The 12,623-nt window shown below is 39.0% G+C and overlaps 2 protein-coding genes across 3 annotated transcripts; both read right to left on the reverse strand.

Annotated features, from left to right (window-relative positions):
• Positions 1-1,753: 1,753 nt before the first annotated feature.
• On the reverse strand, positions 1,754-2,784 carry LOC137729810 (beta-mannosyltransferase 1). The gene is made up of 2 exons (XM_068468848.1): positions 2,408-2,784; positions 1,754-1,958 (listed from the first exon to the last, which is right to left on the reverse strand). Exons 1-2 carry the CDS (start codon positions 2,585-2,587, stop codon positions 1,785-1,787), a joined length of 354 nt encoding a protein of 117 aa, XP_068324949.1. The 5' UTR covers positions 2,588-2,784; the 3' UTR covers positions 1,754-1,784.
• Positions 2,785-4,012: 1,228 nt separating this feature from the next.
• LOC137729314 (uncharacterized) lies at positions 4,013-7,803 on the reverse strand. 2 transcript variants are annotated; one of them, XM_068468227.1, is made up of 5 exons: positions 7,118-7,803; positions 6,132-6,394; positions 5,215-5,352; positions 4,434-4,682; positions 4,013-4,296 (listed from the first exon to the last, which is right to left on the reverse strand). In XM_068468227.1, the coding sequence occupies exons 1-5, from the start codon at positions 7,689-7,691 to the stop codon at positions 4,183-4,185; spliced, it is 1,338 nt and encodes a 445-aa protein (XP_068324328.1). In that variant the 5' UTR covers positions 7,692-7,803; the 3' UTR covers positions 4,013-4,182. The 2 variants fall into 2 exon arrangements, with proteins under 2 accessions (XP_068324328.1, XP_068324329.1); XM_068468228.1 differs by having other exon boundaries at positions 4,434-4,673; positions 7,118-7,801.
• Between the last annotated feature and the right edge of the window lie 4,820 nt (positions 7,804-12,623).

Raw genomic sequence — 12,623 nt, forward strand, 5'->3', positions numbered from 1 at the left:
TGACTTTTTTTTTTAAACGGAAAATAGATGTAAAGTGGTAAATACAACATTAGGTGTCAAATCGACAGTAGAGTGAAAATCAAGCAAAAATAGGCAAAATACTCGTTTGTTGTTGTCATATTTTTTGTATAACTTGCTGGTTCTTGTGCCATTGGTGAAATAAAAGTATTTTTGAATAGGATTTTGCTCTCCTAAATGATCCCAAATCTGTTAATATTGCCTGCTTGAAGGATTAGCTTCAGAGGAATATAGTTTCGTCCACAAAGTCGAATATGATTCTGCACTTGCAGATGCAGTACAATTAGTTTTAAATGAAAAATTGGACAATCACTCTATGAGAATTTGGTATTGAATTGTCGTGCTCTCATGCATTAAAATTGGTCTTGTGAAATTCAATATATTTTACCGTGAAAAGAATTTTGTTATTGATGAATTGACTCGTTTGGGTTTGTCATACCGTTTATGTTTAGTCTTCTTTTAGCAACCTCCTCCTTCTTGTCATCAATTGCTAATTACAAATAGCTTGAGTCACGTAGTCTCGTGATATTCTTATGTCATATTTCTTTTTCTTTCAGGCTTAAGGCTCATTGTCAACAAAAACAAAATGTCTTAATCCGAGCTCACATAATGAAATATGCAATTTGAAGCCTAAGGTTGAACCAAAATGAAACGTACAGATGAACTAATACAAGGCACGCGTTTAATCATGTTGATTTCCTCGTGTGAACAACGCAATTAGTGATGTTAAGACATGTGTAATTCACGATTAATATTGTATTTGATTATATAAGATTTTGTTGGTATGCCGTTGACGTGATCATAATGTCGATACTTGATGATATAAAATGTTTGTTTTTTCAACTTGCCAGTCTGTTTCCAATTGAAAAGCTTTTTCTGTTTCTATTTTCTTATGCACTTTATTCTTTTTATGGCAATATTGGAATTTTATTCAACCAATTCATTGAATTCAAGGAAGCCAATTACATCATCTCATCAAGAATTGCTTCCACAATTGGTGGATGCTTTCATAACCGTATGCACCTTGAGTGTACCCAAACATTTCCTTTTATCCACAAGTATACTCAAACCGAACAAAGTTAGCTTCACGATGATGTGGTTAGGTTAGTTGACCGGAACAACTGCATCTATAAACTAGACCACTCAAGTCCCTGCATTTATACGTTCACCAAACACGAGACAGGACATAACATCGCATACGCAACACAAGTCCTGTCTCGTGCTTCATGTTCTCATTCTGTCATTCATTATCCACGAACGAACTTCTAAACAGAATCATAAATTCTCTTCTTCAAACCGAGACATTTACTAAACATAAACAAAATCACCACCAACGATGAGACCAAAATAGATCCAAACGATGTTTACCAACAAACACTTGAGCGACGCAATTTGTCTTAAACTATCTTAATCCGAAACAATGTAGGTTGCAACATGTTACAATAAATTACAGAAGAAGTAATTAAACAATCATGCAGCTCAGAACTTTCCAAGTTTACTAAATCATCAGATATGGAGATAGTTTTGAGGTTAAGAAGCAATCATATCAACACTAGCTTGTTTTCAAGAACTGGAACCCTGCTTACTTGGTTAAATTGTAGCAAACGACAAGTCTTGGGGAGTTCATTGCAATGAGATGCCAGGATATACAGAATTGGAGCGTTCGTACAAAGAATGAAGTTTGCAAAATGAAGCAAGTAGAAGATCAGATGTAATCGAGGCTATACCGAGCTGCTTCTTTTTTTTTTCTGCACCCTTCAAATGCCTCATTTCTTTGCCTTTGCAAACCTGAGACACCGATACTTTTCACCACTGACAGTGATTTCAAGTGCTCCATCTTGGTTATCTTGATTCGAAGCGGTTCCCATAAGAACGCTCTTCTCTTTCTCAAGGTTTTCTTTCTCTATTTTCAGCCGTGCTTCTTGTCTAGCAATCTCTGCCTGAAACCGAACAACGTTCATAAGGCTAAAACACAAAGCACTGGTAAATCACCTCCATTGAGACTTAAAAGTAAATGTTTGACAGATTAGCAACTACAAAGCACACAATTTGGCATAAACTAGTGACTAAATAGCTCTTCTTAACTAATCACAGAAAAGCTCATGGTCGTATGGAAACTGCATAATAAATCAGATATTAACAAGACAAATTGCTGCCCTGCTGCCTCTGCATTTCTGCTGCTAAAAGGGGAAAATTGAACATTACATCCAATTGGGTTCTCAAATCAAACCAAAAATATGGGAAATTGATATTATAAACAGAAAAAAGAAACCCATGATGTCAAAATTGAATTCAAACGAGAAAATGGGATTGCACTCGAGGTGTTCGACAAAAAGACTGAATGAAAAAATTGGATTGAAGAGAACAAGAATATACTAGGAATAAGAACCTCGCGGCGAGAGAGCTCGGCCTTCCAAGCAGCTTCGCGCTCGGCGACCTCGCGTTCCCGCTCTTCGATGTAGCTCTGCATCTCCCGCTCCTTCATGATTCTGTCTTGGATATCGGCATCCAGAGCTTCCTTGAGCTCCTGGACGAACTTGTCCACCACCACTTTGATTCTCAGAGACATCTCCAATCTCGAATACGCACGAATCTCTGATTTCTAAAACCCTAACACGCTCACTGAATCATCGACGCGGTCTCTTCCTCGGTTTAGGGACGGCGGACGACGGTCCGGCTGGGCGGCGATTGCCGAAGAAGGAGACAAACAAGGATTTGGAATTTCTTTGGCTGTGAATTACTGAGTTATGAGGCACTCTCCTAGTTTCCTTCCCTTCGGAACTTAAACAGTGCGTTTTTCATAAGAAAAAAAAAATTGTTATTAGCATTCTAAAAATCTTATTTTGTACTTCAAACTTTGTATAATTAGAAATAAAAATACACTTATGTTGAGTGTAGAATGAGATTTTTGAAATGCTAATAAAATTTTCAAAAAAATATAAATAAATATTAAACCTGTTTACTTATCCAGGACATGTTTGAATGCTTCTTCTGGTATCGTTTGATATGCAGACGGGACGGGACGGAACGGAATGGGACGGGACGGGACAGGACGGAACGGAACGGAGCGGGAGCAAAGATGCCCTCGGATGGAAACAAGGAGGAAGAAGAAGGAGACGGAGAGGTTATAATTTTGTGTTCCACGGATGTGGAACGAGTCGTTCCAGGGGAGTGAGGTGGAACGAAAATTCACCCAAAACTCGTCCTGTGGAACAGCTCGTTCCACCTGTTTTAGGCGCACCAAACGTGGGACGGAACGCCTTGTCCCACTCTGTTCCGTCCCGTCCCACATTTGGTACGGTGCCTCTAGGACATTTTTGACTTGTTCGGGACTATTGGATAGTTCAAGAAATGAACGGTAAAGGTTGATTTTAAGAATTTTTTTTCTTCCGATTTTTACCGTTTATTTTTTGGACTGCTCAATAGGAAGAAGTCAAGATCAAATCCTTTTATAGCATGTTTACTTATGCGAGGAGAGCTTCTAATTCTTGAATTTTTAGGCATTAATATGGGTTGTAATATGAATGTCACATACACGTATTTATTGCTATACACAAGAAAAGTCATAAATTAGGGTTAAATAATCATTTCAACGTATTCCACATAAATAAGTATGTCGTTACTTTCGAGTTTATTCTGTAAGTGTTATTGTGTGAGTTTTTTTTCTAGTAGCATTTTATTATAAACATGTAGAAAATCTATGCTGACTCTAGCACCTTTATCGAGTACACATAGAACGATAGAGCTTTTCTGAAAATAGAATGAATGATAGAGCTTTAGACAACTTGAGAAGGAATGCCAAAAGTTTGTATTTTTCAATAACATTTCTTTAAACGGCTTACTTGAATGCCAAGCTCAAACACACAGGGAATTGAAGTGGAAGCGTGAAAATACCCTTCAACGGACAAAAAATAACATATATTGGTGGGGCCCGCATATGCCACATCATGACCTAACGGGGTTATTGATGGTCAAACTAACGACAACACCTGAATGAGCAAATTTTATAAAGTCAAAGTTTACATCCAGTATCAAGGATGATACACCAACACATTGTTACATCCAGTATCAAGGCATTTCGTATCTCTCATTATATATTTCAACAACGCAAAAACACTAGGCATCCTCTCTTGAGAAAAGGAATGAAACATACGTGTTGTGGTATTACAACTCATCTCTGGAAACCGCGCTTCTCCCACCATCAACGTAAGATGCATACGCCTTGATAATAGATTCGTAAACATCAATTCCTTTCAAGTATTCGTCTTTGTTTAGAAACTGCGATAAGGTGAAAAATTGTGAGGGTCAGACTGCGTAGTTGCAGACTAGCTTATAAATAAAAACCACAGAAAGATAAGATTCATAAACACTTAAGGATGCATATGTAACAGAAACATATCAGCCTGTCCATTTACCTCATTATGGTCATGAAGAAGAATAGGAGTGTTAGCCATCGGAGAGAATCCAATTGCTGGCAAGCCCAGATTCCGGAAGTAGCGAGCATCTGTTGAAGCAGGAAAAATCTCTGGCTTACCAAGTTTCCCATTTGCTTTTTTGACAGCATCTTCAAGAAGAGCCCACCAGGGGTTTGAACTATCAGTTGCTGTAAGGATTGGCCTCCCCGCCTTATCAAGCACAGAAACCTTCTGCTTGAACTGCCCACGCTATGAAGTTATTTAAGCAATTCATATTTCGCTAAAATACATGTGTGCATGAAAATGCGCGCACAAGCTTTCAAAATTTTAAACATTAGGACTTGCGTAGAGATAGTAGTCCATACTAGGTAAAGGCAGAAGCTTGAACATTTTAAGAGCTTGAGGGCAAGTTTGGCAGGACAACATATCATAAACAGTTCAAAATTCAACTAGGTAAACCATAAAGACCACTGACGATTTTTCCTGGCAATGCAAGGAGTGGCAACACGTAGCTTTGTACCACATACGTGATTGGAAAGGAGGAAAGCTACATCAATTATTTGATCAACCAAGGAGGCTATGAATCACTTATTAGTGAACTGTAACCATTGTATACACTACATCTGTTTCTCAGTACTGCCTATTTATTATTGTATTTAATCGTTAATAGAGGTAGAACTAGTTTGAAGTGTTTATCATACTGATTTATCACATATTACTTAATGTTCTTCAGTATTCAATAATTGTGTATTTCATAAGATAAGATCAATGTGCTAATTACCCTGAATGTCATGTTTCGTGAAGCAGGGGCCCATTCTTCAGCTATCCGTTTCTCCAAGGACTCCTGATCAGCAGTTGGTGGGACCCTAATATCAAAGCCTGCTTCTGCTTCAGATGGCTGCAAATTCATGACAAAACCCTGAACGAGAAAGAGGGAAAGCATTTTTCATCAGAAATTTATTATTATTATAATTATTATTATGACTGGATGACAAAGGAAAAGAATAGTCCCAACATGATCCGAAGTTATGACATAGAATATAATTTCCACCTCCAACTTTTGGAAATGTATGTCAGTGCTTGCCAAATCAAGCTTAACACTTTACATCCTAAATCTTTCAAGTCAAGCGAGACATGTGCTCATTTCATCACACGCTTATGTCTTAAGTGGTAACTTAACACCTCCTACTACTAAAATGTGTCCCGAATGGAACTTCTACAGCCATTTATGTTTCGTTCATGTGCATGGTGAATCCACAATGCAGTATTACAATCGTAACATAAATTCCTTTGGTCCCTCCAAAGTCTAAGAATCCAATCTTTAAATGAATATTCACCACTCACGTATAAGATCAAGTTCCCAAACTTAATTTGATTTTTACCAACCAAACATTAAGGGTGTTGTGCTCAACTAACCCAAGTAGCATAGAGCGTGCTCAATACGACTTCAAAAGCGAAAGAGATTGCAACACCCTTACCCACCCGATTTAGTTCCATCAAGAACTCAACCGCTTTAATGCCCCACTTGGTTACAAGCCCACGCTACTAGATTAGGCAAACTTAATTTGATTCATTGTAAAAAAAAAAAAAAAAAAAAAATCAATACATAAACTCGATTGCACTGAGTAAGAGCTCCGTGTAAGCATGTAAGTCAACATCAAATACTGAAGAAGCAAGCACCAGAGTGCGTCAACATACTGTTGGAGTTGGAGTGCCAGCTTTCAAAAACACCATATTAACAGAGACGACCTCGCCTTCAGCCTTCAAACCTGCCTTCACCAAATCAAACTGTGAAGCTCGGAACCGCCTCACACTCTCAATGCTTTTCAAGAGATTCTCCATGGCAGTGTTGTCATAGAGCTTAGCCCCATGACCAGGAGCCCCAGTAGCCTTGATCACCAGCCACATGGGACACCTCTCTGCATAGAACGCCCTGTAATTCTCAGTTGGCGAGGCCAACCCTGTTTTTTTTTTTTTTTTTTTTTTTTTTTTTTTCCAAGAACACCCATTTACCAAATAGAAAAATCATTAGAAAACAGCAAACCAACACAAATACTTGAAAAGCACTAGTACACCCAATTAACCAAATGAATAACCAGTAACAAATACTTAAAAATCACAGGTAAAATCAGTTGCCCAAATGACATAAACACTAGCAATTAGCAACACAATAACAGATACTGAACAGCACTGATACTGCACAGCACTAGCATGCCCAATTACCCAACCCTATACAATCACTAGAAAATAGCAATCCGGTAACAAAGACTTAAAAAAGCAATTGTATTTACAATTACCCATATGATAAAATCACTAGCAAATAGCTATCCAGTTACAAAACCTTTGAAAGAACTAATATTTTCAATTACCCAGATAACAAAGCCACTAGCAAATAGCAATTCAATGACAAAAACTTAAAAAGCACTAGTGCTTTCAATTACCCAGATGATAAAATCCCTTGTAAATACTAAATAGCAATCTAACAACAAAAACTAGAAAAATACCATTACCCAGATGTTAAAATCTCTAGAAAATAGCAATCCAATAATAAAAACCTTCAAAAGCACTAGTATTTTCAATTACCCGGATGATAATATCACTAGCAAATAGCAAGCAAACGACAAATAATTAACAAGAACTAGTAACAGTGAGCAGAGCAGAATGATACGGTCTGATTAGCGCACCTTCATCAAGCACAATTCCTACGTTCAATCCCTTGAAAACATCAGATTCCGCCAGCTTCTCAGCGCCGTCGTGCCCCCCAATCTCCTCATCAGGCACAAACGACAAGTAAACAGACCTTTTGGGCTTAAACCCAGAAGCCTTGAGCCGCCGAATGGCCTCCAGGTACTGAATCCCAACGCACTTCATGTCCTGGGATCCCCTGGCGTAAACGTCGCCGTTCGGATCCAAGTTGGCCGAGAAAGGTGGGTGGACCCACTTGTCGTGCTCGGCCGGGACGACGTCGGTATGGGAGTTGAGGAGAACGGAGGGGAGAGAAGGGTCGGAGCCTGGCCATTTGAGGAGGACGAGCGGTTTGCCGGGGACGAACTCGAGAGTCTGGGACTGGAGGGAGAGGGACTCGGCCTCGGAGAGAATGAAATCGGCTGCTTCGCGGTACTGGGGATTAGGGTGGGCTGTGTTGATTTGGAGGTATCGTTGAAACCGTGAGATTATCGGGTGGTCGGATTGTATGGCCGTTGATTTTGATGAGAGCAGTAGCAGAGAGATTATGCAGAGACGAAGACGAAGCTCCATTTTTTTTTTTTCTTTTGTTTTTGTTCGAATGATTGTTTCAGTGACTCGGAGTGGATGATTGGTGAGAGAGAGATTAGAATTTGTCGATTTTTGATGTGCGAGTAGTCAGAAAAAGTGTACGTGGATATTACACCCTTAAACAATTTTTGGTTGACACGTTTGTTTGATGTTCGCAGGCGCCAAAATGCACGAAGGTGTAGATGGACCAAAAATAAAGTTACAGTAGTACTATTTTATAGGGAAAATTAGAATCTTCATCACTTTTTTAATCCTCTTTAGATTAAACATTGGTTCTAATACAAAATTTAATTAGGATGCCTAAACAATAGTCGTGTCAGTATTTTTATATTTATTTAAATTACAAGTCATTATTGTGTTTTTTTAATTTAATATATTAATTATTAAATTTCATATATATTCTTTTATGTAGATATATTTATGTACGTGCTTATTCTTTAAGAAGCCGGTTCTCCCACGCTTTTTTAATTCAATCCCATATATAAAAGTCTCTTACACGTGAAACAAAACTTGCCATTGGATGTGCTGCCTCATTACATTCGTGAGGAGCAGAATGAAAATCTATTGACCTCGGTTGTGTTAAACATTTGATATCACATACCAAGCCTTCAATCAAACCTTCACGTTCATTTCTTTTGTTTTCTTTTCTTTTCAAAATCAAATCCTCCAAACAGAGAACTACATTTCTTAGTTGGCCTACTGTATATATCGATACTAGCCCAATGGCATCGTCCATGTCTAGCTTTTAGTCTAATTTCTTTGTATAATCTCGTTTTGATAAGAGCTAATGACCAGTGAGTATAACTTTGCCCCTATGCAATTAACTTTACATACCAAACGCCCTGAATGATCTAATTTAACATTATATCATGAATCAAACGATCATTATGAGTTAGTGTAACATTAAGTAACATACCAAACTCCTGGTACATTACATACACACTGTATAACGTTTTTTTTTTTTTTTTTTTTTTTCAGACAAATACATTTCAAAAATAAAAAAACTTTACGTACCAAATGCTTGGAATGATCTAATTTAATATTATATTATGAACCAAACGATCATTATGAGTCAGTGTAACATTAAGTAATGTACCAAACTCCTGTTACATTACAAACACATTGTACAACGTTTTTCCAGACAAATACGTTTCAAAAATTACTGAACTTTTACGTACCAAATGCCTAGAATGGTCTAATTTAATATTATCTCATGAACCAAATGATCGTTATGAGTCAGTGTAACATTAAGTAACGTACCAAACTCTTGGTAAATTACAAACACACATTGTATAATGTTTTTCCAGACAGATAAGTTTCAAAAATAAAAAAACTTTACATACCAAACGCCTTGAATGATCTAATTTAACATTCTATCATGAACCAAATGATAATATAAGTCAGTGTAACATTAAGTAACGTACCAAACTCCTGGTACATTACAAACACACTCTGTATAACGTTTTTCCTAATAAATACGTTTCAAAAATAAAAACTTTATGTACCAAACAATTAACATGAGTCAGTATAACATTAAATGACATACCAAACTCTTGGTACATTACAAAGTTGCAGTCCAATAATGTACCAAATTAAAAGTGTTAATTGGTACATTACAAAGCTGCAGTCCAATATGAGTCAGCATAACATTAATAATGTACTAATCATAGCCTTGCTCATGACCCTCAACTTCTTATGCTAGCTACGTACGTTGCGGTGTAACTCCTAGCAAGTTGGATGGATCTGAGATCCAATCAAAGCTCCATATGGGATTCTTAATTCGATTAATACTAAAACCCTAATTAACAATTTGGCTAATACACAACATGCATCGACCCTAATGTCACATCCCGACCTGGGACGGATCACTTCCCGGGCCCGCTCCATCACCGTAGCACGATATTGTCCGCTTTGGGCTTACTATTCCCTCACGAGTTTGTTTTTGGGAACTCACGAGCAACTTCTCAGTGGGTCATCCATCATGGGATTGCTCTAGCCCCCTTCTCGCTCAACTTCGGAGTTCCTACGGAACCCGAAGCCAGTGAGCTCCCAAAAGGCCTCGTGCTAGGTAGGGATGAGAATATACATTTAAGGATCACTCTCCTGGGCGATGTGGGATGTCACACTAACGTGTGAATCATGTTTTTTTTTTTTTTTTTTTTTTTTTTTTAACTCGATAACAGCTTCAGTTATACCTAGATTAATCAAGTTTTCATCTTTTATTTGTTTTCGTTTAATCAAAACCTTCGACTTTGAAAGATAATCAAAATCAATGCACCCAACTGATGATTGAATAAAAATCAGTAACTGGAACCTGAATAGGAAGGTTTCTAAAACTTATGGTACGTTCATAGGAAGGAAGTGCCGCTGGAAAATAAAATTCACTAGAAAAATAACATTATTAATATCCTTAAATTCAAATCCTTCTAATATTCAACAAGTATTCTACTCGGATTAAAACTCTGAGACATAGTTAGCAAGAATCTAGGAAACTTGCGTGCATTTTGGGGTGAAGAAACTGGATACGGCAAAGAGATATGTTAAAGGCTATGGCAAAATATGTAATTTAGGTACACTACAATGGGTTAATTAAAATACACATGGCACCAAGATTGTAGGAGAATGTTTAATCAAATTGTTAAATTGAACAGATGTTTAATCTAAGAAACCTAAAAATAAAGGGTCTATATCAAAACCCCCTACCTTATATTACTCGTTAGTTGTAATTAAAGGACAAAGATCCTTGCCGAATCAGTTTTATGCGGATCTTGTGCATCAATTAATCGTGGCTGTTGAAATTATATCTTGTAGTCATGAGCAAAACATGCCACCGACCATTTTACTCACTGTTTCACATCCCTAAATTATCTCTTCCCTTCTCGCCTACGGTGCTTTCTAGCAACATGACTAGATGATTTTTGAAATGGTTGTGGAGCCTAAAATAATCCCAAAAAATTCTAGAGGCGACACATGGACTTTTATTCAAGAAAGACAAGATTGCCCTCAATAAATGGGCAGACTTCTCAAATGCTCCTACACGCAGCTCACATCCCTAGAGGTCCCAGCAACTGAATACGACTGCTACTGCTTACCTGCATTTGGAAAGGAATTAAAGATAAGGATTAATTATCCAAATCCTATCTTTGGTACATTCCCATTTGAAGATTGACTCAAAGAAGCCTCTCGCATTTGTTTCTTGAATTTTCTATTACGTTGAATTTCTCACATGTTGTATCAATTAATTTTTCCTAGGAAAGTTTCTTGATCAATCCCTGGATAAAGGATACAATGGTAGGAAATTTAGAAACTACGACGAACGGAACCCTGTACGTGCAAAGATTTGGACCAAAGAATGGACACGAGGATATAGCCCCACGACAGAGATCCTCAAGGCTCAACGCGACGACAGGAGGAGCCCCACCGCCGTGGAGCTGCGCCACTACCACCACCATAGTGACCCAGTAGCCACGACAAGGCCACCAGGCCACGGCACCATTTCCATCGCCGTTGCCTTTGCAACGTCGCATCTAACCAAACCCTAAGCAAGAGGCCCAGGTCCATTTCCAAGCCTATGGGCAAGAGGCCCAAAACTTGGTAGCTGCCACAGCAGGAGGCCCAGCCCACTGCAACAGCAGGCCCAAACCCGAGCCCAGAACATGGCATATGCAACCAGCCAGGCCGCTCAACAGGCCTAAGCCCAACTTAGCCAACAGACCATGATGTGGTAGCCCAACGGCCATGCAGGCCTAAGGCGAGCATGTGCTTGTCCAACTCGCCCCGCGACTCATTTCGATGACCCGGTCCACGACCCAATCCATTCTAAGGTCACCTCTAGCGATTCAGATTCCGATCACCGGTCCTGCGATCGATTTAGGGTTACTTCACCGCACTTTTCTGTAGTAATACCCACTTTGGGCTTAAGCTTTATACCTGCAGTCCACTATACTTCCACCACATATAGAGACACCCATTTTTCAGGCTCTTCCAATCCAAATGGCGAGCACCACCTGACCTAGCAGGTTGCCAATTTGACAAACGCCCTCGCGCAGCAGACCACTTTGGGGAACCAACTCCTCGAGCACATCGAGATGCAGTGCGCCATTTTACTTTGTTCAAAAGAGATGAAGATCTGGATAGGCATCTGATGCACTACCAAAGTGCCATAACCCTCTATGCCAACGATAATGCTTTCATGTGCAAGATCTTTGCCACGACAGGCGAGGAGCAAGACTGGTTCCACATCCTGCAGCCATGTTCAATCCAGAATTTTAGATAACTTTCCTTGGTTTTCACTAATGAATATTCGTCTTACCGCTTAATCAAAAAGAAGTCTGACCACCTCTTCAAGATGAAGAAGGACCCGAATGAGTCACTCCACACTTACATCAAGAGATTCAAGACAGAGAATGTGAAGATCATCGGATGCGATAATAGCATCGCATGCTCAGCTTTCCGAAATGAGCTCCCAACAGATCACTAACTTTTAGGTGAATTGATCATGGGTGAGAACTTGATCCTGACAAACTTTTATGCTTTGGCAGAAAAGCATTCCCTTTGGGATGAGGAAAAACGCTCCCAGAAGCTACCTAAGCAGACGCACAAAGACACATAACCGACTTAGAAAAAGGCGAGCGATAAACCGCTCAATAACAAAAACAAGCCAGAAGACAAACGAATGGACCGATCCCTAGCAAAGGGAAACACGACACCCAAGACATACACCAAGTTCTCAGTCCCGATTAACTAGATCCTTCACGACCTTAAGGATAAACCGTGGTTCAACCCACCACAACCTATAAAGGGAGACACCTCTAAGAAAGACCAGTCAAAGTACTATGCATTCTATAGAGGTCATGGGCACACAACTAATGACTGCATCATGTGGAAAAGGTACCTTGGACAACTCGTGAAGGA

This window comes from Pyrus communis, chromosome 3 (genome assembly GCF_963583255.1).
Source record: "Pyrus communis chromosome 3, drPyrComm1.1, whole genome shotgun sequence".
Lineage (NCBI taxonomy): Eukaryota > Viridiplantae > Streptophyta > Magnoliopsida > Rosales > Rosaceae > Pyrus > Pyrus communis.